The sequence below is a fragment of the Heloderma suspectum genome, chromosome 12 (genome assembly GCF_057233095.1).
Source record: "Heloderma suspectum isolate Gila_16-S chromosome 12, 16-S_ref, whole genome shotgun sequence".
Taxonomy (NCBI): domain Eukaryota; kingdom Metazoa; phylum Chordata; class Lepidosauria; order Squamata; family Helodermatidae; genus Heloderma; species Heloderma suspectum.
This window is the reverse complement of record NC_139469.1, coordinates 15,509,281-15,537,146: the sequence shown is the minus strand read 5'-3', so window position 1 is coordinate 15,537,146 and position 27,866 is coordinate 15,509,281. Positions and strand designations below refer to the sequence as shown.

The 27,866-nt window shown below is 44.2% G+C and overlaps 2 protein-coding genes across 4 annotated transcripts in view; one reads left to right on the top strand and one right to left on the bottom strand.

Moving 5' to 3' along the window:
* Positions 1–17,366, top strand: part of METTL9 (methyltransferase 9, His-X-His N1(pi)-histidine) — a 43,562-nt gene extending 26,196 nt beyond the window's left edge. Inside the window, exon 5 of one of the 2 annotated variants that reach the window (XM_084818468.1) lies at positions 16,520–17,366. In XM_084818468.1, the coding sequence (XP_084674594.1) occupies positions 16,520–16,725 (206 nt within the window). In that variant the 3' untranslated portion in view covers positions 16,726–17,366. The remainder of the gene's footprint in view (positions 1–16,519) is intronic. The other variant, XM_084818469.1, reaches the window with a different exon arrangement.
* IGSF6 (immunoglobulin superfamily member 6) lies at positions 5–27,138 on the bottom strand. Of its 2 annotated transcripts, XM_084818472.1 has the most exons (7): positions 27,074–27,138; positions 12,684–12,804; positions 10,002–10,352; positions 7,973–8,076; positions 5,713–5,766; positions 2,304–2,381; positions 5–1,614 (listed from the first exon to the last, which is right to left on the bottom strand). In XM_084818472.1, the coding sequence occupies exons 2-7, from the start codon at positions 12,748–12,750 to the stop codon at positions 1,573–1,575; spliced, it is 696 nt and encodes a 231-aa protein (XP_084674598.1). In that variant the 5' UTR covers positions 12,751–12,804; positions 27,074–27,138; the 3' UTR covers positions 5–1,572. The 2 variants fall into 2 exon arrangements, with proteins under 2 accessions (XP_084674598.1, XP_084674597.1); XM_084818471.1 differs by lacking the exon at positions 27,074–27,138 and having other exon boundaries at positions 12,684–12,895.
* Between the last annotated feature and the right edge of the window lie 728 nt (positions 27,139–27,866).

Sequence of the window (27,866 nt, the reverse complement as noted above, 5' to 3'; positions counted from 1 at the left end):
TTTTCTAAATATGTATTTAGAATCATAGACTAGTAGGGTTGGAAGGGGGCTATAAGACCACCAAGTCCAACCCCCCGCTCAATGCAGGAATCCAAGTCAGAGCATCCCTGACCGATGGCTGTCCAGCCTCGTCTTGAAGGCCTCCGGTGTGGGAGAGCCCACCACCTCCCTAGGTAATGGGTTCCATTGTCGTATTGCTCTAACAGTCAGGAAGTTTTTCCTGATGTTCAGCCGGAATCTGGCTTCCCGTAACTTGAGCCCGTTATTCTGTGTCCTGCATTCTGAGATGATCGAGAAGAGATCCTGGCCTTCCTCTCTGTGACAACCTTTCAAGTACTTGAAGAGCGCTATCATATCTCCCCTCAGTCTTCTCAAGGCTAAACATGCCCAGTTCTTTCAGTCTGTCCTCATAGGGCTTTTTTTCCAGTCCCCTGATCATCTTCGTTGCCCTCCTCTGAACACTGAATGCAGTTTGTCTGCATTCTTCTTAAAGTGTGGTGCTCAGAACTGGACACAGTATTCCAGATGAGTACTAACCAGTGCTGAGTGGAGGGGAACTAGTACTTCATGTGATTTGGAAGCTATACTTCTGTTAATGCAGCCCAAAATAGCATTTGCCTTTTTTGCAGCCACAGCACATTGTTGGCTCATACTCAGCTTGTGATCTACAACAATTCCAAGATCCTTCTCACTTGTAGTATTGTTGAGCCAAGTATCACCCATGGTTTAATTTCTGCAAACTTTGGGGTTTCTACAAGCCTGCTGATGAACATGAAATAAAGGGAATGGTGATAAGCTCACCCCCAAGGGTACATCAAACAGGGAGCTGCAGCCAGTCCTGGGTTTTCCGCTGAGCTTACCCGTATGATGCACGTGTGAATGTGACAAAAGACATTGTGGTTTTTTTAGGCATACAACTAAAAAATGTAAAGTGTGAGGAGGACCTCAGTATTACTGCCTAGTTACTCTCTATGTACTAATTAGCATTTCATGCACATGGTGCTCACATAGAAGTTTATTATTCTGCTTTACACACATATGAATGTAAAATCCTATACTAGCACCTCACCCTCCTCTTCAAAGACGTATTGCTTTCATATATTCTGTCCTAGGGATTTCTAGATATGCAGTTTCTTAATGAAGGATTGCTTTCTGGTTTATGTCTCTATGTCATTCTTCCCCAGTTGGTTGTTCTCCTGATCTGTTGGACTACAACTCCCACCATCCCTGGCCAGCATGGGCCGTACTGGCTTGGGCTGGTGGAGGTTGCCTCTGGAAGGCATCAGGCTGGGAAAGGCTGATCTAGAGAGATAATTCATCTTCTCTCCTGTATCGCTCACCACGGCAGGCAGCCATCCACAGAGCCGAGGGCTCTTGGTTCAAGGCAACTCCTGAACATCATGTAAATGCTATATTGTTTAATCTGGGTGGGATGCAATCTCTTCACAAAACGTTTTGCTTTTTTAATAGAGTTCTGTACAGTCTTTTTTAATACAGCTGATTTTCTTCCAAATAGTCAACATCTGAGCCACATTCTCAATGCTGCTAAATCCCTGAAATAAAGTGCATTGACTATGATGGTTCATTTGTTTTGTGCCTTTTATCCAAATCCCCCTGTAAGAAAAGAAAGTAGCACAGTCAGTAATTGGTTAGTATGGCCGGCGGGGGCGGGCTGGGGGGCTACCAAGTAGCAGGATGGTCCACATTAGCTGCAGCAGTGCAGCACATTTCTCTATCTTGCTTGTTATTTTAGAAATACTATATACAGCACCATCAACATACTGATGGAAGGAAGGTAGTGCATCTCAGGCTTCCTAAACCTTCGCAAATTTTCCAGTATCCACTCAATGAAGTCATCTTTCCCCCACACTAGCATCCGTTGGCAAGGTCATAGATGAGCTTTCTATGAAATATTCTCATTTTCTGGAATATTTGTATACTGGACTGGCATTCGTCTTAACCTCTACACACTGCAGCTTGCTCTGCATTCTCTATTTATACAAAATATATTTCTGGGTTGCAGGGTGAAAGAAGAATTGCACCATTTGCAGAACTGCAACACCACCTTCTCTACAGTGGACGTTGGTTAGGGAGAACAGCAACCAAGTCGCCGCAAAACCATTTCATTCACGTGCATTGTTAAGCTTAGAATACTGGGATAATATTGAAATAGCAGCACAGCTAACAGTTTCACTGCTGCGGCTTTGTTCATTCTTCCCCCACTTCCCACCCCCGGTTGCTTATATGCTAAGATTGCCCACGTAAACCCAATTCCACCCAGTTTGATATTGCAGGCTACTTACAGGCCATCGCTTTCTCTTCTTCTTTTTGTAGAACTCCTTTGCAATTGCTCGGCAAACTGCTTCCCTATTTTCTTTATCCTGGAAATTTAAAAGAGGCTTTGCACATTTGACCTTGTCCCACTTAGCTACTTATAGCACGTGGATGTTGCAGATGTGTAAACTGAAACTGCAAAAACTTTCATTTCCAGTACTTCTGAATGGAAACGTAATGTGGCTTCTCCTGGCCATTTGGGGGTTTAGTGTGGGCCTAGGAAACTGCCTTATACCTTATATCATTGTCCATCTAACTCACATTGTTTACACCAGTGGCGGGGAAAGTGTGGCCCTCCAGATGTTGTTGGACTGCAATTCCCAGCAGCCCTAGCCAGCACAGCCAATGGTGAGGGACGATGGGAGCGGCAGGCAAGTGACGAGGAACAAGTGCATCTCAGGGATTGGCGATCCAACATCATCTGGAGGGCCGCGTGTTCCCCATCCCTGGCCTACAGTGACTGGCAGCAGCTCTCCAGCAACTTCAGACAGGAGTCTTTTGTGGCCCTACCTGGAAATGCCAGGGATTAACCCTGGGTCCTTTTGCATGCAAAGTATGTGCGCTGTTGCTGAGCTACGGCCCTGTCACTTTTGGGAGAGGGGTTTTCCATGCAGAATTGTCTCCAACTAGCACTCAGGCAGCTCTCTTTTCCCCCCTGCTCCCCGCCCCTATTGCTACATGGCCTGAATGTGCTGCCACTGTGCATTCATTGCTTTTGAGAAGTATCATGAGGCTGCACCTTTGGAAGCAATCCTTGTGTCGTCCTCTGTTTTTCTCTCTCTCCTGGCGCTGCTCCCGCTCCCTGCCCAAACTATTCCAACCTAATTATATCAAAACTATATGTGCCACAAATGTTGATTTCAGCAAGTAATTAATCTTCTAGAGCTTGGTAATTGAAGCCCATCAGCTTCAGATCTTTTTTTTTTCCTGCGGCATTACAAATACGTTTTTATGGGATGATCCCCCACCCCAGCTTCCCTGCCTGCCTGACTTCTTTCCTTTCCCTCTTATAATGAAGTGGGGAGGGAAAGTTCTACAGTGCGCCCTGGCAACAGCACCAAGATGCCAAGGGAAGGGAAGGGATGGCAGCTTTAGCTTAGAGTTGAGCTAAGCTGGAGCCCAGACTGCTTCTTTCTTGTGTAACCTCCCTGGCTTCTGGTCCTTCCATTTCGAGTTGGTCCAACTAGCCACACTATCAGGGATTGCTAAGTCCTTCTGCCAAGTAGTGAGGCAACAGAGACTGGCTCTGCAATCCACAAAACCTTTATTTAGTTAATAACGAGGTGTTCAGACCTGTAGCATTACGCCTAATTAGTTAAACAAGGCAAGGCAGTTGCCCGTCAACTCAAATGGACGGTTTCCCCGCCATGCCCAGGCTTTTACCAGGCTTCTCTTCAGGGAGGGCCCTCCTGACCCACCTTCTGGTGGGCAGCCAATCTGGCGGACCACCTCTCAACTCCGCCTGCTTAACTCTGCGCCAAACTCTGGTGCCTGTCAATGCTGGTGCTCCCTCCCGCTCTGACAAAGGGTGAGTTCCCATGGGGAGCAGGGGATGAGGGTATCTGAACCTGGGCCTCCTGTCTGATAAGCCCCTGGGAAGATTCATTCCTGACACCTGGGTGGTCTTGGGGAATTTCCTCCCCCGCTCCCTGTCTTGGCTGGGCTTCTTCTAGCTCTGCCTCCGAATCTGAATCAGAGTCCAAAACCAAACCAGAGAGCTTGGGCCCAATCCTGACACACACTTCTCCTAAGGGCAACCTGAGTGTCAGGAAGAGTGGCAAGAATGCCATTTGCCCATCACCAGGCTGCTGCAGGGACAAATACCTATTGTGGTCCCGAACCTTGGGACCGCAATACCTGATGGAGTGCTTCTCTCGGTATGAACCTACAATCATCATCAGAGACACTCTTTGGAGTGCCTCCTCTGAGGGAGGTTCAGAGGTTGGCAACAAGGGAAAAGGGGCTTCTCGGTGGTAGCCCCCCCCCCCCCAATTGGGGAATGCTCTCCCCAGTGAGGTCTGTCTGGCACCAACCTTGTTGTCTTTTTGGCACCAGGTTAAGACTTCCCTCTACTCCCAGGCTTTTGACAGCATATGATGGAACATTTTAATTTTGATCAGGTCCTTGTAGTTTCATCATCAGTTTTTAACTTGTTTTTAAACTGTTTTAAATTTTTGAATGGGAAAGGTTTTATATTATGTTTGATTAAGCTGTGACCTGCCCAGAGAGCTTTGGCTGTTGGGCAGTACAGAAATGTAATTAATGAAAGGATGAAACACAATGATGGAGCAAGTTTATGCGCTCATGCCACTGGAGGAACAAGCTGGCCCCCTCAACAGCCAATGGACCAGCTGTGCCGGTGTTCCCTTTCTCCTGACCGTAACCCCAGAACACAGAGAGGAAGAGAGAGTACTCAGTCAGCAACCACAGCACGATCCTGTGAGGTGGTGGTGGTGGGGAAGTACGCAGAATGGTGCATCATGTCTGTCCTATTTCTGACATCTGTCTTTCTATACAGATAGCAGCCATAGTGTGTTGCTCCACTTCCCCAGCTGGAGAAACTGGGTAGAAAGATGCAGCTGCTGCATGTCTGCAGTCAGACCACATATGCCCGTGTGGTGCAATGGTTAGAGTGTTGGCCTAGGACTCAGGAGATCCAGGTTCTAGTCTCCACTTGACCATGAAGCTCACTGGGTGACTTTAGGCCAGCCACTGACTCTCAGCCTAACCTACCTCACAGGGTTATTGTGAGGATAAAATGGAGAGGAGGAGAACCACATAAGTTGCCTTTGGTGCCTTGCAAGAGGAAAAAAGGCAGGTTATAAATGTAATGATAACTAAATAAATGCACAGCAGCAGTGGTTCCCTATAGGCTTTTAAGAATTCACCATAGATAACCAGATGGGTGCCTGATGTACAAGGCTGCCTTGATGCCTAGAAATGTTGTGGCCTTCCACATTGGTCCAAAGAGGTCTGGTTTTTAAATAGCATGCAGTAACTGGCCCATTGCAGAACAGAAATGCCATAAGTGGGACCTGCAACAAAATTTTGCAATGTGGAGTGCTCTTGCCAGGCTTTAGCCAGCCAGCCAGACATGACCTCTTTCAGGATGTTCCATTCCATTCCATTCCCCCTTCCCCGCCCCTCTCATTTCCCCTCTCTCTACAGACCATATTCTGTGGCCACTGAGCATATTTATTCCTCATTGGGCTGTTTTGGAAGTTTCCCCCTTCTTAAGCTCTTCTGTACTTCTTCAGACTTTGGGGTTTCTCCAAGCCTGCTGATATTTCCTTGTGTGTGTGCTGCCATTTTGGCCACATGAGGATCCACACCCAAATAATGAGTTTGCTATTAATATCTAGGATGGCAAATACTTACACCAATGTTGTGACTTTTGTTCAGATCTCGTCCCTCTGTTTTCTTGAATTTTGGCTGTAAAAACAAATGTGATGGATGGTCTGATTATGAATTTTAGCAAAGATGCTGATTGCACAAAGGCTGGGGATGTGATAACATCTCCGATCTATTGCTGTCAGTTGCAGGTAACAGTGGCAAGATGTTAAAGAATGCAGAGGTCAAATTTACTAAAACTTGTAGGCAGGTCCAGTGGGGCGACAACAGAGATGTTGGAAGTCCTGCGTAAGGATTAGCTGGTTGGATTTAAGCTGGGGAGACTCAGGTTCAAATCCCAGCTCGGCCATCAAGTTCTCTGGGTGATCCTGGGCCAGTCATGCACTCCCTCCATTTGGCTCATCTCTCAAGCTGGTTGTGAAAATAAAATGGGCTGGGGCGGGGTGGAGAAGGACCTATGTATGGCACCCTTGATCAAGATAAAAATGTATTAACATGATTTTGGATGGATCCCTTGATTTTATCTATTTAATTGCTGTGATAGTTCAGAGACAAGGGCTCAGGTCAGATGGATTGAAGTACTGTGGCAGGGGTGGGGAACTTTTGGCCTCCCAGATGTTTTGGCCTAAAACTCCAATCAGCCCTAGCCAGCATAGCCAATGGTAAGGGATCATGGGAATTGTGGGCTAAAACATCTGGAGGGCCACACATTTCCCACCCCTGTGCTATGGACTTTAGCAGCCTTCCCCAACCTGATGCCCTCCAGATGTTTTGGACTTCAACTCCTATCAGCCCTTGCCAGCATGGCTAATGGTCGGGAATGCTGGGAGTTGTGGTTCAAAACATCTGGAGAGCACCAGGTTGAGGAAGGCTGAGATTGAGCATCCCCCGCCTCTTCTGCTTCCAAGCAGAAATTTTCTCCTCTAACCCTAGTTGCCATGACATCCAAAGTGGACATTCATCTCCAAACCATGGTTTGCAAACACACTTCAGTTTGGATGTAGCAAACTCTAGTTAGTGGCAATCCAGAAATGGCAGAGAGAATTTACGCTTGTGAAGGGAGGAAGCGTGTTTGAGCAAGCCAGCCCACAACAATCTACCTTCTGCTCATCCTTGCTGTAGCCAATACTGAGCTAAATTATTTATTTATCAAGAATATTTCCAACAGGCTTTTCAACAGAATGTTGCTTGTGGCACCTAACCACAGCAAGAAAACTAATCAAAATCCAAATTAAAACATATTTAAAATGCACCATATGGCACCTTAAAGACGAACATTAATTATGGCATAAGCTCTCATGGACTAAAGTCCACTTCATCTGATACATAAAGTGTTATCGTGTGTGTGTGTGTGTGTGTGTGTGTGTGTGTGTGTGTGTTCTCCTGATACCCATTTAACAGCACAGCTGCTGATGAGGGGGGAAGCCAAAACATCCATGGTTGCTGGGGCAAGGATTGTAGGACAGAGGAAAATGCACCAAAGAAATAAACAGCAATAGCAAACAGCCAATTGAAATGAGCCAACTGATAGGTCAAAGCCATTTGAAAAAGAGAGGTTTTGCCCCCTGCCCCACTGGGTTATCATCCAAGAGGGGGCAAAACAAACCTCTCAAGGGAGGAAGTTCCAAAGTTTGGGTGCAGCCACTAAAAAGGCCCTTTCTCATGTCTCCACCAAATGCACCTCTGATATCAGCAGAACTACAGATTAGAGCCTCATTGCAGATCTTAATGCCCAGGCAGACTCATATTAGAGCAAGTGCTCCTTCAGGTACCCTGGTTTTAAGCCATTTGGGGGCTTTAAAGGTCAAAACCAGCACTTTGAATTGGGCTCAAAAAGAGACTGGAAGCTAACACAATTGTTGAAACAGGAGCATCAGGCGCTCCCAATAACCTGCTCAAGCCAGAAGCCTGATCACAGCCTTTTGGACCAGCGGCAGTGTGCAAATGCTTTTCAAACAGCAGCCCCACATAGAGCAGATTGCAGTAGTCCAAATGAGAAGATGGATGGACTAATGGTTAGACTTGGTATAAGGCAGCTGCTGATGTTCATATGTGCCTTCCCAGATTTAAAAAACAGGCTTGCTGTCATCATTTCTAGTTCGGGCCAGAATTTGCAGAAATGTAGAAGATGAGATCATCGTATGCCCTTTGTATGTACAGATATATCGCACAATGCGCAAACAGGTTTCAACTCAAAACTGATCTTGGATTTCCCTCCATAAAAGCATTTCAAAGCTGTTGGGAACTTGTGCAGAAACAGAAATGGAGAGAGTGTTTATGAACGTACCTTGGAGAAGAACTTCAAAATTGTCAAAATGGCAATGAGGTATAAGAGCAGCAGTGATATGATGGCCGCCATGATATGAACTCCTTGGCTATATTTCTTACTATCTTTATAATAACAAACAAACAAAAATAATACAGTTATTTTCCTATATATATATCATAGTTATAGTTTGATGATTTTGTTGTCCCTGTTCCAACTTGAGGATTCTGAGCTTTGTTCTTATATTTGTTTAGTATAGAAAGTAGGGATGGACTGTGTAAAATCCGCTCTGTCTGTGATTCGTGGATTGTCAGGTGCCTTTTGTTCTGTTGTCCGCCCACAGACGGATGCAATCTTTTTTTTCGTCGTGCAGGAAAATTCGCAAATAATTACATAAGTATTTACTTAAGTGTTTACATAATTTACTTTAATAAGTAACATTTAGTGTATTGTACCCCATTCCATTCAGTGTTTCCTCAGCAGAAACTTACGTATTTCTCTACAGATTTATATGCGTGAATTTTGGGAAAGTAAAAAAATCATCCGAAAGTCCACCGACTCCGCACGGCCTGAGGGGGTCACTCCGCAGCGGATTCCGCAGGTCGGATTCTTGGAAATCCGAGCTCATTTTAGCCCGTCTCATATTTCTCCAGCATCCGTAATAGGAAGCTGCCTTTATACCGGGTCAAACTATTTTTCCATCTTAGCTCAGTATTGCCCATTCTGCCTTGGTAGTGGCTCTCCAGGGTTACAGGTAGAGCGTTTTCCCATTCTCTGTTATCTTATGGAGATGTCAGTGATTGACCCAGGACCTTCTGCGAACAAAGCATGTAGTCTACCACTGAGCTATGGGCTTTACATCCCCGTACTTCATTTCAGGCCTGCAAAGCCTCAAATGCTTTGGTTTTGGAGTACTGCCTGACAAAAGCATTTTTGGTCATGCAACACATTATTTAATTCATGGAACTTGCTGATTAGGCAATGACTGCCAAATTTAATGGGCTTCATAGGGCAGTAGAGAGATGTGCAGAGCATGGAGATGTGAGCAGTTATTTACCGTGATAATGAAATGGAACCTCTGTTCCTAGAGGCAGTATTTCTTTGGAATGCCAATGGTTGTGGGACAAAGAATGAGGGAAAACTGTTATGTTCATGCCCTCTGTGTGGGCTTCTTAGAAGCATCCTACTAATCACTGACGGGAAGCAGGATGCTGAACTAGATGGACTTGAAAGGCATTGTGGTGTAGTGGTTCAAGACCCAGGAGACTCGGGAGACCCAGGTTCTAGTCCCCACTCAGCCACGGAGCTCAGTGGGTGACTTTGGGCCAGTCTCTGACTCTCAGTCTAACCTACCTCACAGGGGTATTGTGAGGATAAAATGGAGAGGAGGAGGATCATGTATGCCTCCTTGGAGGAAAGGTGGAATATAAGTGTAACAAATAAATAAAACGTTGGGCTGACCTGGCAGGGCTCTTACTTTCTTCACACAAACTCGTAATCAACAAACAGTACAGTCCTATGCACGGCTATTCAGAGGTCAGCCCCATTGGTTTCAATGGGACTTAACTCCCAGGCGTCTGTGTGTGTGGCATACGAAGCTGTGATTGTTACTGAATTTGTTTATTATTGCTGGCCACTGAATTTAAGAATGCTAGGATGCTTGTTTCTGTGAGGTTCTGGTTGATTTGAACATATGAAGCTCCCTTATATGGAGTCAGACCATTCGTCCAGCCAACCCAGTATTGTCTATTCTAACTGACAGCAGTTCTTCAGGGTCTCAGGCCAGAATATTTCCTGTTACCTGATCCTTTTCACTGGAAATACTAGGGCTTGAACCTGGGACATTCTGCATGCAAAGCATTTGTAGTATTTGAATATAATATTCACAACTTTCCATTGAGGCATAGCACCTCCCTTCATGGTGATTATGATTGATTCTAAAATAGAATTATAAGCCACCTTAGAGAGTCATATTTGATTGGAAGATAAGATCTAAATCTCTTTAATAAAATAAAATAAACATTTTTTTCAAAATAAAATAGCAACCAACCTCTTATCACTAATATAGTTCCGTTCCCGGTTCGCTTGGAGGTGGGGGGGTTTGAATACAGAAATGCTACCCCACAAAAATAAATTGCACTGTCTTCCATGCTGAGTTGGTTGATCTGAAGCGAAGTCTGATATGTAGATGTTCCCTGAAGCACTTCAAACTTAGTTCTGTTTGTGCAGGTAGGAGTGCACAGATCTTCATGGGTATGTGCAAGATACCGCCACCATAGAATGTTAGAATTGAGGTTGGAACACCTCTCAGCAGAAAAACTGCATGGTATAGTAACATTGCTTGATGCAGTATAAGCTTCCATGAACTGAGGCTGAGTTACTGTCACACTGCAGTTGTCATCTATTGAGAAGGAATAAACAAATCTGGATGAGAAAGAAAGTAAATGAAAAACCGGAAGCGGGTGAAGTTTGATGGTTTGTGTTGGTGTATTGGAATGCAGGAGCGTGCTGTAACTTTGTAATGGCACAGATCCTGCAGACCGTTCTGAAGATGTGAAAACTTGAACGCAGACAACTTGCCCGCTGCCTGACAATGTCCTACATAGGAAGCTGCCTTATACCGAGTCAGACCCTGGGTCCATCTAGCCCAGTATTGTCAACACTGACTGGCAGCAGCGGCTCTCCAGGGTTTCAGGCAGGATTCTTTCCTAGCCCTACCTGGAGATGCCGGGGATCATACCTGGGACCTTCTGCATGCAGAGCAAGTGATCTTGTTGTTGTTCGGTCGTTAAGTCGTGTCTGACTCTTCGTGACCCCACGGACCATAGCACGCCAGGCCTTCCTGTCCTCCGCTCTCTCCCGGAGTGTGCTCAAGTTCACTGAGCTATTATTATTATTTATTACATTTCTATGCCGCTCCATAGCCAAAGCTGTCTGGACGGTTTATAGAACCTCTTAGTCTGGCTGATGCCAATTCTGTGAAGGTGCTTTTTGAGCCAAGCAAGCCTTTAAGAAAACCGGTCCTTTGCTTTTCAAGGATGCTGAGGTGATGAAAACCAAGCATCTAGATTGCTGTATAAATGGACTACAAAATGACCCCATCCATAGAGCACAAGTTATATATTTTGAGTCAGAGTAGCCCAAAGCAGCTGTATTTCTGCTTTGGGGAAGACAGCAACTCAGTGGCTCTGAAGAGTCTGGTCAGTTTGTTCAAGGTTCCAGCATCATTCTGTTCACAACGGCAGCTACTCAACAAAGTCCCGTCCTGACAATGCTTATTTTAAGGGCCGATGCAGAGGGGCAGGAACGGGCATGAAGCGGTCCTTTCATGCAATTCTTTCCTTTCCCCCCTCCTCCCAGAATACATGTGAGGAATCACATGTATGCCAAAGTCACACCCTGCTCTTTGTAGGCGTCTTTATGAAGGGCTGTCACCTAAGTAGAAGATGGAACAAATTTATTTTCTCTTGCTCCAGAGGGTAGGACCCAAACCAATGTAGGCCTCCAGCATTACAAGAAAAAAGGTTTAATCTAAGAAGAACTTCCTGATAATTCAAGCTGTTCATCAGTGGAACAGTTTGCCTAGGTAGATGGGGGACTCTTCTTTGTTAAAAGTTTCTAAACAGAGGCTGGATGTGTCTGGAGCAGCAGATAATCTTGGAGTCCTTTCAGCTCCATGGTTCTATGACTATGGTGCCTGTGAGCAAAAGTATGTCCTCGGACACCTTTCTTGTTGTCCCCCAAGGTGTCCTACCCCTCCCACTTAAAGAAACAACAACAAATGTCCTTACTGACAGCTGGAATCGCTTCAAAGCAAAGTGACTGGCCTCCAGCCAGTGCCATCCTCATTTCCCATGAATGCCTCTGGGCCACATATGGAGCTCAGAGACATTGTTAAACGTGATGGGCAGCTGCAGGCCAATACTTTCCTTTTCAGCCATCAAGAAAAAGAAGGGAGGAGAGAAAAGGGGACTCCTGTCACTTCTGTCTGGTAAGCTGCGCTTCCTATGGAAGCCATTTTGTGTTGATGCCTGGGACAGTTTCTCAAATTGCCAAATGTGCCATGAGCCCCAAAAGGTTGCTCTGATGTTAGCATTTCACATGGTGGAAAATTTTGGCAGCCTTGAGAGGGGGCTGTACCACGTGCACACCTATATGTTTTGAATCAGCTCTAATTCTTCCTGGTGCCATCTCAACAAACTAGGACTCTTGGTGATTCAGTGTAGCTGCAATCTCAAACATGCCTGATCTCGTCTAATCTCAGAAGCTAAACAGGGTCAGCCCTGGTTAGTACTTGGATGAGAGACTGCCTGGGAATCAGGCTTCCTGCATTGAGGAGGGGTTGGACTCGATGGTCTTGCAGGCCCCTTCCAATTCTATGATTCTATGTTTTGCTGGGGAGTAAATCCCATTGAACCCACTGTAATTTGTTTCCAAGTAAATGTGTAGGGTTGTGCTGTGTTTCTGTTAACTAATCTATAGAAGGTAGCATGATGCAAGATATGATCTATCCTTCCAGGTTTCGCTTATTTCTTTCAGAAGTAAACATTTTGTTAGGAAATCGCTTCAAAATAGAGGAGGATTAGTTTTTCTCTTCCATTTGCCTCACCCCACCCCATCCAAGTTTATATAAATCAGCCAGTTCCCGATCATTCTCTATAACAACTGTACGTTGACCATTGTATTTAAAACTAATGACAACTAGAAGGATTAAGAAATAAGAGTCCCTTACCAGCACAATACGATATCCGTATAAATTCCAGCACCAGAACCAGAACCTGTTGTTTGAATGTTGCCATTTTGCCTGTGGGTTTCCTCTGAAAGGGCTTTGGCTCGAGAAAGTGGAACTAAGCCTGAAGTAGAACCAAAGTAGTGGAAATGGAACCTTTGTCTCTTAACCGTTCTTCAATTACCCAACAGAGGAACTTCCTGAAAAAAGAGTGTAAGTATAGCACAGCATGCATTTCTATTTGGTGAAAGCTGTTAACCACATTAAGATTAACTAAATATGCTGTCCTGAAAACAGCAGATTCTTCTGTTAACCAGGGGATGTGTGAATAAAATACTCCCAGCTGGTTCAGGCATATAGAAAAATTGAAAATTTGCTAGGGTCATGAGGTAATGATTCCTTTTTTTAAATCCCACTTTTCCTCCAAGTTCAGTGTGATGTAGACAATTCCTCATCCTGCCGCTTTAATCCTCCTAAAAATCCTTGTGAAACAGGTTAGGCAAAGGAATAAGGCTCAAATGAAATTATTGGCTGAGTGGAGATTTTAATCCACGTCTCCCTAGTCCTAGTCCAATGTGCGAACCGCTATTCCACGCTGACTCAGATAGTCTGACATGGAGGAGAATTCCTCCCTACCGAGATGTGCTAGGGCTGGTTCTGAGCCAGAGAGTCCTTCATGGTTTGGGTCCAGCTAATTGTGGCCCCTTCGTGTACCATAACCTCTTGGATCAGCCAGTAGTGTCATCTTAATATCTCCATCTGTGTGCTGTCTTAGAATCTCAAAAACACACACACACAAAGAGATGTTCTCAGTGACTGCCCTACTATTGGGAAACATCTTTTCCCCTAAAGCTCTACTGAAGCCCCAGCATGTTTCTGGGAGTATTAGTGAACTTTGAAATCTTTTTTCATGACTTGAGTTAAGCTTTGTATGTGGGGACGGGGAGGGGATCTCGCTTGGTAGCTTTTTGCTGTTGTTGCTACTTGATTTGATGTACATTCCTTCTTGTATTGGGCAGGCTGAAAACCTAACAGAAACCAGAAATCAAAGATTCCTCTAGCTGGTTAAAATCAATAAGTGAATTTTCAGATGCCCACACTGTATCTTTCACTTTGCTATCCCCTTCAATTTTTGCCCACAGCTGGCCAGTTTCCAAAGCTCCCTTCTTTATCCACTTCTTACCAGCAGTACATAGCCCAAGGGTGTCAAACCCATTTCAGCTTGAGGACTGGATTCCATGAAATCAAATCAAATTTTATTTGCACCAAGCCAATGGCCATTGCAATTTGTAACAATATTCATACATAAAACAAACAGTAATACTGCCCGGTGTCCATAAAAATCCACCAAAGATTTACCAAACAGATAAAAACATTAAATACAATTAAAAGTAGCATTATGCACTTTAAAACTCAGGATGCCTTTGTTGCCCTCACTTTGATAGCAATTTGCTAAAAAAAAAAAATTGCCGCTTTTGCTGTAACCAACCTATCACAGTCCTCAAGAAGAAAGTTCACATAATAACCAGCTGGGCCTCCTGGATAGGGCAATAATAAAGGAGTGATTAACTCTTCACGGGCATTTCTATACAAAGAGCAACACAACAGCACATGGGCTATGGTTTTGGAATTTCCATCTCTACAAACACATACCCAATTTGGAAATGGGATTCTCCTGTAGCGTCCTTCAAGTACTGCAGAGGGAAGCACGTTAAAACATGCGCTTAAAAAGGCCATTCTGTGTTTAGGGTATGAAAGCTGCTGTAAATATAGCAGTGATTTATCAAAGGGACTAAGTGAGGGCTGTCTAAGGTAAAGGCTCAATTTCCTCATTAGGGATAAAGGGCTCAATTTCCTCATTAGGGATAAACTATTTTGTCGTTCAGTGCCCCATAGACACTGTTCCAGCATTTCTTTAGCTTTGGGCAAATCTAAGCTTAATCATTGTTGGGATGAAAAACCGGCTAGATTTGACCTCCAGTTAACAGCTTTCATGCAACTGCTACCATGCAAGTCTTTCTGTATTAAGGAAAGCAAGCCCATTGGAGTTGAGAGACTGGATTCCATTTCAGAGACGCTGTGGGGGGCTGCATTCCTGTGGCAAAACAGTTTGGGGGCAAAGGCCAGGCAGGTGGGGACAAAATACCCCCAAACACCAGTATATTTTAGCTTAATGCTTTTCCTGCCAGTAACTAAGCCTTAGGAGAGGCACTGCAACCTTTTTAAATGGGGAAAACACCATGCACAAGCCAGGAAATCATGAAACGATCGACAGTCACGGGAAAGGGGTTAGCCCTTCCTCTCCTTAAGTGTACCTGCCAGCCTATATGGTGCACAGAAATTCCCATTTCTTGGGGGTTGGTGGGGAGACGCCTAAACTGCTCAGTCGCATCCTTTGCAGAAGCCACGCTGAAAGAGCAGTTTGAACATTCGTGGAATCAGAACAGCTTAGACTAGAAACAGGCAGTGGTTTTATAAGAGCACTGAAAGTGGTTTAAAAGAGGCATCATTTCCCCTGGCGTGTGCAAATGCTCTTTTTGCCCTATTTTTTTCAAACGCAACCCTTGATGATGTGCTGCAAATCACACAAAGACCTACTAGCAGATCTACTTTCTGCCCATTCCTGCTCTACCAAATAGAGAAGGGAGGTGTGTTATGCCTCATTGCTGCCCATTTTTAGAAGATTTGCTGAGGTGGTTGGTTAGAATCATAGAGCAGTAGGGTTGGAAGGGACCTCTAAGACCATCGAGTCCAACCCCCTACTCAGTGCAGGAATCCAAGCCAGAGCATCCCTGACAGATGGCTGTCCAGCCTTGTCTTGAATGCCTCCAGTGTGGGAGAGCCCACCACTTCCCTAGGTAATTGGTTCCATTGTCGTATTGCTCTAACAGTCAGGAATTTTTCCTGATGTTCAGCTGGAATCTGGCGTCCTGTAACTTGAGCCCATGATTCCGTGTCCTGCACTCTGGGATGATCAAGAAGAGATCCTGGCCTTCCTCCCTCTGACAACCTTTCAAGTACTTGAACAGTGCTATCCTATCTCCCCTCGGTCTTCTCTTGTCAAGGCTAAACATGCCCAGTTCTTTCAGTCTCTTCTAATAGGGCTTTGTTTCCAGTCCCCTGACCATCCTCGTTGCCCTCCTCTGAACCCTCAATGCAGTTTGTCTGCATCCTTCTTAAAAGTGTGGTGCCCAGAACTGAGATTCTCTTTCAGCCTTTGAGGCTCTCTGCTTTTTTAGGAAAAAGAAGCTTGCTCTGGTCTTTGTGGTTGTTTGCTGCTCATTTGCTTTGTCCACATTGTACTTGATTTGTTTTAATTTTTGTTATTTTTAAATAGATTTGCAATCTGCCTTGCACACCCATTAAGCCAGGGGTCCCCAACCTCTTTGGGTCAGTGGGCACATTTGGAATGTTGAGAGTGTGTTGCGGGAGCTCTCATAAAATGGCTGCCATGGGGGTGGAGTAGCATGGCCAGACACAAAACACTAGTAAGAGTAAAAGAAAAGTAACTTTCCCAAGAACCTAAGTACAAGGCAGAGCTGGTGACTGAGCTCCAAAACACAAAACTACACTTCTGAACCCAGAGAAAGATGGCACTGGAGGGCAGCACTCTGCTTTGCAGCATGCAAAGTATTTAAAAAAATTAACATCGTAAGAAATAAAATTACAGTTGAGCGGGGCTGGGAGCTTGGTGGGCAGCTAAGAGAGGTATCTGCAGGCACATCGATGCCTATAGGCATCATGTTGGAGACCCCCAGGATTAAACCAAAAGGCAGGGTAGAAAGCTATTTTAATCATAATTTTTAAAAAAAACTAACAAAATCCATGTGTTTTCTCAGTAGGTGGCAAGTGGGATAAACCTTCTGAAGTTTTGGAAATCAAAGGACAGACATGGGAGGAACAGGTGAACAGCTTGCCAGAGGTTTTCAGGAAAGCTGGCTTTGCCATAGAGGCATTCACTAGACTGCCGTACTTATGTGAAGGTGATATGTATAATGACTACTATGTCTTAGACGATGCTGTCTTCGTCCTCAAGCCAGTGTAAACATGTCTTCTGAGTCAAACCCAAGAAGCAGCCTGTGAATGAAGCATTTTGATTTGGGTTTTTTGGGGGGGGGGTTGTGTTTTTTATTATTATTAATTACAGGAAGGGAGGAAAAAAAGTGGTTGTCCATTCTAAATCGACGTCATGTATGAAGTCTAAGGGTCAAAATACTAATTTCTTTGTAGTATGTTTTAAAAAAGGACATCTTTTTTAAAGAGACAGAGCTCTTCTGTTGATGATTTCTTAATTCCCATGATGCACCTGCAGTCCAACAATAAACTGAAGATATTTTTTATACCTAACCATGGTAGGGCTCATGATCCAGCAATAGCCAGGAGCTACGCAAAATGATCCAGTACAGCTGGTTTTTCTCAAGGACATCAGGAGGGAATACTGGCAATAAAACTGTCCATTCAGTATAAAACTGGGTTGATCAAATGTTGGGATGGGGTTTCTTCCCTGTTTATGAAGTTATTTTATCTGTTGGTCTTCAGCACATGTTTTTAATCATGCTAATAAAACTTTTTTTGAGATGACTCTTGTATCTAATGTTCATTTGTGTAAATGGAGTCCTGTTTAAACTGAAACTAGTTAGATAATTAGTTACAAGATTTATGTACCAATAAAATATTTGAGCGGTGAACAATAAAACGGGGAGAAATAAATCATCATAATTACTGAAACCATTAAAATCAGATGTGCCAATAAAACCATGACTGGTTAGTCAGGGAAGGCTTGTTATAAATATAAAATAAAAATGTCATCAGCAGGTGCCAAAAACGAAATAATGTTGGTGCCTGCCTGACATCAACAGGCAGGGAGTTCCATAGAAAGGGAGCCAGTACAGTAAAGGCTCTGCCCCAAATGGACTCCAAACGAACTCCAAATGCAGAACCACCAGGAGTGCCGCCTCTGATGACTTCAGTGACTGGGCACGCTGGTAAGAGGGAAGACACTCTCTCAAAAAGACAATTTGATGCATATTGCTTATGAGCATATAGACCAAGTCAATCCGTTGCTCCATCTAACCTAGAATTCTCCACCCTGACTCACAACAGTTCAGCCTGAGCTTTTTTTCCAGATAAATGAGATACTTAACTGGAAATGCTGAGGACAGAATCTGGGACCTTATGCAAAGCATGGGCTGAGGACTCCGCTGACATATCGCCCCCCTCTATAAAGCAGACAAATATAAGAAGCTGCCTTATCCAACTCAGACCATGGGTCCATCTAGCCCAGTAATGTCTATTCTGAACAGGCAGCGGCTCTCCAAGATATGATGGAGAAATCTTTTCTAGCCCAACTAGAATGTGCTCTACATGGGGCTGCCTTTGAAAAGTGCTCAGAAACTTCAGCTGATCCAGAATGCTGCAACCAGACTATTGGCCAAGGCTGGTTACAGGGACCACGTGACTCTGTTGTTGTAACAGCTTCACTGGCTACCTGGCTGTTTCCGGGCGCAATTCAAGGTGCTGGTTATGGCCTATAGAGCCCTATCCCACTTGAGACCAGGCTATCTGAAAGGCTGCTTTCTCCCATAAGATCTACAGTGGGAGGATCTTTTCTCAGTCCTGCTGCCATCAGGGGCATGTTTGGTGGGGACACAAAAGAGCACATTCTTGGTGGCTGCTCCTAGGCTCTGGAACTCCCTGCCAAGGGAAGCTAGGTTGGGCCCTTCTCGGTTGTCCTTCCATCAGAAGGTGAAGACGTTTTTATTTAGGCAGGCCTTTGACATGTGAGCTGCTTTGTTGCCGAAGGGTTTTTTAAATTGTTTTGGTGCTGTTCAATTCCTTCTTTTGTTTATGTTCCGTTTTTAATTAAACTTTTGTTTTTAATCTGGATTTTAGCTGCCTTGAGCACCACGCTTTTGGTGGAAAGGTGGGATATAAATTAAATGAACAAACTGGAGATGCCAGGGCTGCTTTTGGATGCACGTGCACTTGTGTGAAGTCATGCCCCCCCCCCCGAAGTGTACTTGCGATGCAATACTGCACTAAAGCTTGCATATCATTTTGCTGCAAAAGCTGGTTTAGTGAAATACATTGGCTTACCTGCTTCCCATCTTTCAAATGAAAACACCAGCAGTAGACATTTTTCCGGATAATGTAACGCATGGCTGGTCATGTCTGGGGCGCAAAAGCCGCAAGCGATATGGGCAGCAGCATGCGCAGAAGACACACGACCTATGGCACACAATCTGTATTCCATTCTGCTGCCTGCATCAAAGCTCACTAGTAGGAGTATGCAAGGGGGGGAAAAGGATTGTAATTCCATTTGTTTTCATTATTAAGGACCTCACAGGTTTCGTTATTTATTGTTTAAAATCACATTTGTTTCCGTTTTCTTTGTTTAAATATGTTTTTGCTCTTGCCTCTGGCAGTGGTGGCAATAGAATCGATTTCATTTTTTGCTCCAGAATGCTCCGGATGTTGCATTGTTTCAGGTCATTCAGGGGTTGAAGGAGTGGCAGCACTTTTCTCCCTGGGATGCCCCAGAACAGTACAATGTCCGAGGCTTCTAGGACTCCCCCCACCTCCCATAGAATGCCTTCAACATTGCATTGTTCCAGGCCGTTCTGGTGGGAAGATGGAAGCTACCACAAAAAAGTTGGCTGCCATTTATTTCCCCAGAACGCCTCAGAACAATTGCTGAAAAAAGCTGCTGCCGGACTTCCCTACCTCCAAATGAGTGACAAATAGGATAACAGAAACTAACGCTACTGGTATCCATTACTTGTTCTGTAATGAATAAGAATTTTACTGAATGGGGCCCATTCAGTTCAGTATTTTGATTTGCTACAAAATGAATACACACGCTTGCTTGGTAGACCACAGCAAAAAACCACATCAAAGCACACACACGAAGACTCGGTTTGTGGCGTACATGCCAAAATATTGCCCACCACATACTTCAGACATGTTTTGCTACTGCCTCTAGTAGTTTTTAAAATACACTTTATGCATTTACACCGTTCTAGATCTATTTCTCGTGGTGGTGTTAAACTTATGTCTGGGCTGTAACTCTTGAGCTGCAGCTGGCGGCTGCCATGATGGAATGTTCCTACAAAGAAATCCTTGCATGTAGAAAATAAGCATTTCAAGGAGAGGGAGCAAGGATAGAAGTCTTCATTATATTGAGTGTTGTCACTGTGCAGATAAGATTTAGTGGGCCTTAGGAAGCATTACTAACAACAAAGCTAGCGGAGATGACAGTATTCCAGCTGAGCTATTTAAAATCCTAAAATATGATGCTGTTAAAGTGCTGCACTCAATATGCCAACAAATTTGGAACACCCAACAGTGGCCACAAGACTGGAAAAGGTCAGTTTACATTCCAGTCCCAAAGAAGGGCAGTGCCAAAGAGTGTTCAAACTACCATACAATTGCGCTCATTTCACATGCCAGCAAGGTTATGCTCAAAATCCTACAAGCTAGGCTTCAGCAGTATGCGAACCGAGAACTACCAGAAGTACAAGCTGGATTTCGAAGAGGCAGAGGAACTAGAGATCAAATCACCAACATTCAATGGATCATGGAGAAAGCAAGAGAATTCCAGAAAAATGTCTATTTCTGCTTCATTGACTATGCTAAAGCCTTTGATTGTGTGGATCACAACAAACTGTGACAAATTCTTAAAGAGATGGGAGTACCAGACCACCTTACCTGTCTCCTGAGAAACCTGTACGATGGTCAAGAAGCAACAGTAAGAACCAGACATGGAACAACCGATTGGTTCAAAATTGGGAAAGGAGTATGACAAGGCTGTATATTGTCGCCCTGCTTATTTAACTTATACGCAGAGTACATCATGAGAAACGCCGGGTTGGATGAATCACAGGTCGGAATTAAGATTGTCGGGAGAATTATCAACAACCTCAGATATGCAGACGATACCACCCTAATGGCAGAAAGCGAAGAGGATCTCAAGAGCCTCTTGTTGAGGGTGAAAGTGGAGAGTGCAAAAGCTGGTTTGAAACTCAACATTACAAAAACGAAGATCATGGCATCTGGCCCCATCACTTCCTGGCATATAGAAGGGGAAGAAATGGAAGCGGTGACAGATTTTATTTTCTTGGGCTCCAAGATCACCGCAAATTGTGACTGTAGCCATGAAATTAAAAGACGCTTGCTCCTTGGGAGGAAAGCTATGGCAAACCTAGACAGCATAGTAAGAAGCAGAGACATCACCTTGCCAACAAAGGTTCGTATAATCAAAGCTATGGTTTTCCCAGTAGTAACATATGGCTGTGAGAGCTGGACTATAAGGAAGGCTGAGCACTGAAGAATTGATGCTTTCAAACTGTGGTGCTGGAGAAGACTCTTACGAGTTCCCTGGACTGCAAGGAGGTCACATCAGTCAATCCTAAAGGAAATCAATGCTGACTGCTCATTGGAAGGACAGATACTGAAGCTGAAGCTCATTTTGGCCACCTAATGCGAAGAGAAAACTCTCTGGAAAAGACCCTGATGCTGAGAAAGATTGAAGGCAAAAGGAGAAGGGGATGGCAGAGGATGAGATGGCTAGATAGCATCACCGCTGCAATGAATATGAACTTGAGCACACTCTGGGAGAGAGCGCAGGACAGGAAGGCCTGGCGTGCTATGATCCATGGGGTCACGAAGAGTCGGACACGACTTAATGACTGAACAACACAATTTTCCCCCCATATGATCCTCCAATCCACCCAGCAGCAACTAGGTACACTAGCTGTGGAGAATGTCAGCACCAGGGACCAGGTCTGGCACTCCAGAGTTCTCCAGCTGACCCCACCCACTGATCGTTTGGTGATTTCCTGGCTTTTGTGCAGTCTTTCCCCCTTTCCAAAAAGTTGAAATACCCCGCCTAAAGCTTAGTTACTGGCAGCAAAAGCTTTAAGCTAAAATATGCTGGTATTTTAGGCCACACCCACTTTGCCTTCAGCCCTGCCCACCACTGGAATGTGGCCTCCAGAAACCTCTCCAAAACTGAATTTTGCGCTTGGGCAGAAAGAGGTTCCAAACCCCTGAGGTACATGTATGGAATAGTTACTAAGGAGAGAAGCTGCCAGAAACAGCCAACTAACTGCCTTTGGGACCTTTTACTCCGAGGCCTGCATGAGGTCTGTTTTGGGAACCATTTGGGGGTTTGTGCTTCCGGCTGCTATCCCTTTGGTATATCTGTAAGTGAGCACATTGCTATATAATTCTCCAGTGTGCTCTCATAGAATCATAGAACAGTAGGGTTGGAAGGGGCCTACAAGACCATCAAGTCCAACCCCCTGCTCAATGCAGGAAGCCAAGTCAGATTCGCGTCCAGACAAAACAGACAGCACAATCCTGTGTTCAGTGCAGCTTACTCCCAGTTAAGTGTGTGCATGGGACTGCAGCCTGAGACCCTATGAAGGAGAAAAGCTGCCAGAAACAGCCAACTAACTGCCTTTGGGACCTTTTACTCTGAGGCCTGCATGAGGTCTGTTTTGGGAACCATTTTGGAGTTTGTGCTTCCAGCTGCTATCCCTTTGGTATATCTGTAAGTGAGCACATTGTTAAATATTTCTCCAGTGTGCTCTCTTCCAAACAAAACAGACAGCACAATCCTATGTTCGACGCAGCTTACTCCCAGGGAAATATGTGCATGGGACTGCAGCCTGAGACCCTATGAAGGCAGCCTTTAACGGGGAAGTAAAGTATCATGTTGTGATTTGCCATTCCCCTTCTTTTTACCTAGATGGCAGTGCAGCTTAACTTTTCTGATAGTTGTACTTTGAAGAATACTTTAATTTCATTAATGTATTATATTTCTATACCATCCCATAGCCAAAGCTCTCTGGCGCTTCACAAAATGAAAAAACACACATTTAACATACATTATACAAAGTGCAACACCATTTACATAAGAAACATATAAACAGCACGCGCAAACAACATATATCGATAACCAAATTTTAAACAACCAAAGACAATCAAGGACATGTAGATGTACTGCAAACATTGCAAAGGCCAATTTCATATGCAGTATAACCTTCCTGTGGAGAGAAGGCAGACAAGAGTTTCAATGTAATTTTTGAAGTAAGGAGGTGAAGCATTCTTCAACTGGGCAGGAGTAAAAGATTCTTCTTTGTATTTACACATTTCTAAAAAAAATAATCTGAGAAGATTTAGGACAGCAGTTCAAGACCTGAGTGCCGCGTGACGGAGTGAGCTCCCATCTTCAGTCCCAGCTCCTGCCAACCTAGCAGTTCGAAAGCAAGAAATTGCAAGTAGATAAATAGGTACCGCTTCGGTGGGAAAGGTAACAGCGTTCCGTGCACCTTGGTGTTCAGTCATGCTGGCCACATGACCACGGAAGCGTCTTCGGACAGCGCTGGCTCTTCGGGTTAGAAATGGAGATGAGCACCACACCCTAGAGTCGGACACGACTGGTTGGGGACACCTTCACCTTTACCTTTATATTATTTTGAGGATGGAAGGTTCCTTATATTATTCTGAGTGTCAACACTTCTGAATTTGTATTTCAAATTTGTTAGAATTAAATTCTCAAATTGTATACGTAAGAACCCCAGGGCTGTGTAGCTACAATGGGTGGGTTGTGGTGGCCTGGCCCCTTCGCAATAGTCCAGGCCTCTTCATATTTACAGCTAGCAATAGAAATAAAAAAGTGAGTGTTTTTGCAGAAATATAAAGAAAAGGGTGTGTGGGCCATATTCTGCCCAATCAATCAGCGAGAAGAACCACTGCTCCCACCTTGCAGCATTCTTCCAGTTAGTACAGTGGTACTGGGATAACTGACAAGCGCTAGGCCCTCATTTTTCTTTAATTAAAAAAGCACAATTATATTTTATTTTATTAATATATGATTAAATAATTGTAAACATATCCTGCTCTTTTGCAGTTGCATTCAAGTGGCATACAAAATCAATCCTAAAATACGCAAGTCCAGTAATAACATACTATAAACAATCATTTAAGTTAAAAGCAGAGGTTCAGCACTGTATAGCAGAAGAAGGGCGCAATCCTATGCATGTTTCAGAGATACCTAAGGAGGATAAAATCATCCTCCTGGGTGATTTTAATGCAAGAGTTGGCTGTGATTTTGATTTGTGGCCAGGGACCACTGGGAAAGAAGGAGTCAGCAATAGCAACCAGAATGGAATTTTACTTCTGACTAAATGTGCAGAGCATAATCTTGTCATTACCAACACACCTTTTCGTCAGAAAAATAAATTTAAAACATCATGGAAGCATTCCCGGTCGAAGCACTGGCATCTTCTAGATTATGTAATTGTCCATGCCAGAGATTGCTGCGATGTACTCCTCACTAGAGCCATGACGAGTGCTGACGACTGCTGGACAGACCACCGATTAATTCGTTCCACGATGGCCATTAAGATTGTCCCTCAACGTAGGCTCCAAGGAAGAAAACCAAGGCGTAAAATGAACACCCAAGCCCTTCAAGACCCTATTAAGCGAGCCTGCTTTCAAACAACCCTCAAGGAACATCTACCTATGGAAACCCCTGAAAATGTCGAGGAACACTGGAATAAACTGAAGACTTCCATTATTGCAGCCTGTGAACAAACTATCGGATACCAAACTAAGAAACATCAGGACTGGTTTGATGAGAATGATAGGGAGATTGAACATATTATTGATAAGAAAAGGAAAGCTTTCCAAATATGGCAAAAAGTCATCAACTGTGCTGCTAAGAAAAAAACCTACACCAGTGCAAAGGCTGAGGTCCAAAGAAGAACTAAAGAACACCTTGTGGATAAAGAAAGCTCAAGAAATCCAGCATTTTGCAGATGCCCATGACGCATGGGGCTTTTTTAATGCCACAGAGGCCATTTACAGACCAACAAACCATGATACAAGCCCCTTACGCTCAATAGATGGTGCGGAACTTCTAAAGGACAAAGAGTCTATTGCACTGTGTTGGAAAGAGCATTACCACAACCTCCTTAACCATAACTCTATTGTGGCTGATGGTTTTCTCGCAAATCCCACAAAAACAAACCAGAGAGGAGCTTGCAGTATCCCCTAGTTTGGAGGAAGTCAGTAAAGCCATTAACCAAATGAAAAATAATAAAACTAGTGGACCCGAGGGGATCCCTTTTGAAGTCTTCAAAGAAGATGGGCCTGAAGCTGCACAACAGCTTCACAAGCTCATTGAAAAAATCTGGATGAGAGAGGAGATCCCAGCAGACTTCAGGGATGCCATAATTATCACTCTCTTTAAAAAGGGTGATAGAACAGATTGTGGAAACTATTGAGGCATCTCCCTTCTAGCTATGGCAGGCAAAATCCTGGCAAGGATCCTCGCAAACCGCCTTCTACCTATCTCAGAAGACATCCTCCTTGAATCCCAAAATGGCTTCCGCCCTTCCAGGGGGACAGTGGATATGATCTTCACCACTCCAAGAAAAATGCAGGGAGCAAAACCAACCCCTGTACATGGCATTTATTGGTCTGACTAAGGCCTTCGACACTGTAAATCGTACTGCTCTCTGGACCATCCTTCTGAAAACCAGATGCCCTAATAAATTTGTGAACATCTTGTAGCTCCTCCATGGCAACATGACGGCAACGATCTTGGATAACAATGGCTCTCAAAGTGATCCATTCAAAGCGGGATCAGGCGTTAAACAGGGATGTGTCACTGCTCCAACCTTATTAGCTATCTTCATCGCTACGATTCTACACCTTGTTGAAGGGAAACTTCCCACTGGTGTAGAAATCATATATCGAACAGATGGAAAACTTTTTAATCTCAGTAGTCTGAAAGCAAAAAGTAAGGTAATTCCATCCTCTGTCATAGAACTTCAATATGCTGATGATAACGTAATCTGCGCACGTTCAGAGGAAAATCTCCAAACTATCCTAAACATCTTCACAGAAGCATATGAAAAGTTCGGCCTCTCGCTTAACATAAAAAAACCCAAAGTGCTTTACCAGCAAGCACAAACCAATCCCTCTGTAGCACCATCAATCCAGCTTAACGGTGTGATGCTGGAAAATGTCGATCACTTTTCTTATCTTGGCAGCCATCTCTCCACACAAGCCGACATCGACACTGAAATTCAGCATCGCCTGAGCTTTGCAACTGTAGCATTCTCCTGAATGAAGCATAGAGTGTTCGAGGATCAGGACATTCGCAGGGAGACCAAAATGCTTGTTTACAAAGCCATTGTACTACCAACCTTACTGTACACCTGTGAAACATGGACCATCTATAAACGCCACTCCCGAATTCTCAAAAAATTCCACCAACGCTGCCTCCGAAAAATTCTGCAAATTACTTGGGAAGACAAACGGACTAATGTGAGCGTACTGGAAGAAGCAAAGACCACCAGCGTTGAAACAATGATTCTCCAACATCAACTTAGCTGGATCAGCCATGTTGTTCGAATGCCTGATTATCGTCTTCCAAAGCAGTTACTCTATCCCCAACTTATGAATGGAAAATGGAATATTGGTGGACAGCAAAAGAGATTTAAAGATGTTCTTAAAGCTAATCTAAAAAAAGTAACATAAGGATTGAGAACTGGGAAGCTGTAACTCATGAGCGTTCCAACTGGAGGTCAGCCTATATTAAAGGTGCCATGGACTTAGAAGAAGCACGAGTACAGAGCGAAAGGGAGAAATGAGCTCAGCGGAAGGCACGTCAAGCAAACCCTCACCGTGACCGCCTTCCACCTGGAAACCTATGTCCTCACTGTGGGAGGCTGTGTAGATCTAAAATCGGCCTTTACAGCCACCTGCAGACCCACTGCTAGAGATTAATGTGTTGATTGACATATCTTCTATGAATCTGTCTAATCCTTTTAAAGAGTTATCTGTATAGACTCTATCTTTGGAAGACAAGCTTACTTGGTCACGAGTGATCGCCATGATGGGCAACTTGTGTCCCGCCAGATGCTTTGGCCCACATCTCCCATCAGGCCTAGCCAGCATAGCCAGGGGTGAGGGATGATGGGAGTTGTAGGCTAAAAGATCTGGAGGGACATAAGTTGCCCACCCTTGGTCCAGTTGTTTGGCATTGATTTTTGCTCACTCGCACTCTCACACACACAAGGCCCCTTGAAGTCTTCCCCCTCACACAATTAACAGTCGCATAAAGGGCACAGTGGAGTCACTCCTGCTGGCTCCAAGACCCACTGATCACACCGGTTTCGAGTTCACGAGGAGAGACAATGTGTATTCAGTCAGCTTCCCCATTGCAGACATTCTCCTCAAAGCGTGGATGAGGCCATCAGGCAGTGGTGCAAGTTGGGAAATTTCAGACTCTAGGCTTAATTCCCTTACGCAGGCCCCCTTTAGATGGTAATGTATATTACTTCACATACTTCAAAATGTTACTAAGCCAGCCGTACTGTGTCTGGAGTCCCCTCTTTCTCATTCTGTTGAGTGGAGCCTTGATTGTCGACCCCAACATCCTGTCGACCCCAACTGCACCACTACCACCAGGGGATGCAATAGCAGGGGTGGAGCTGGCAGCCCTGTTCCCCCCTCAGGAATTATAATTCACTTGAGGGGGAATGCCACACACACATACCGAACAATCAATCTTTAGGCCTCCTCAGATCACTTTTTTTCTTTTCTTTTTTAAAATTATAATAAAGTTAATAGTAAATTTTCAACAAAACAAAAAAGGGGAAATTGTAGCTACAGAGATGTGAATATATCAGTTTCAATGCATGGATTTGAAATGTGTGTACATGTAAAAAAAATGGATGTCATATGCAACATTTAGGGAAAACTACAACGGACCTACGAACAAGATTCCATAGCCACAAATCTGTGATTTTTACCAAAAAACTGGAGCAGCCTGTGGCAAGACATTTCAACTCACCTGCACATAGTCTCTCTGATTTACAGTTGCTTCCAACAGAACAAACGAACAACACTGACATGCTTGACAAAAGGGGAAATTTTTGGATCTATAGAATGAGAACTTTTAGTCCAGTGGCCTTAAACCTTACCCAGGAAGAACTTTTTATATCAGTTTTCTATCACCATATACCAGGCTTTAGGTTACAGGAAAAAAACCTGCTGTCACTATTAAAACATGTAGCAAACTGACAGCAGAATATATATAATTACTCTGAGTCAATAGAAAATTATTTGAAGCATGTATATAATTCTAGTTAACTGTCAGCTTTGTGT

What these genes read in the sequence shown, in the direction of transcription:
- IGSF6 (XM_084818472.1), bottom strand. Translation starts at nt 12,750, where the DNA reads ATGGCAACATTCAAACAACAGGTTCTGGTTCTGGTGCTGGAATTTATA. An exon ending in ACGGATATCGTATTGTGCTG is followed by an intron (nt 10,353 to 12,683) that starts GTAAGGGACTCT and finishes CCTTCTCAATAG; the next exon opens with ATGACAACTGCAGTGTGACA. An exon ending in ACAAAAGTCACAACATTGGT is followed by an intron (nt 2,382 to 5,712) that starts GTAAGTATTTGC and finishes TTAAATTTCCAG; the next exon opens with GATAAAGAAAATAGGGAAGC.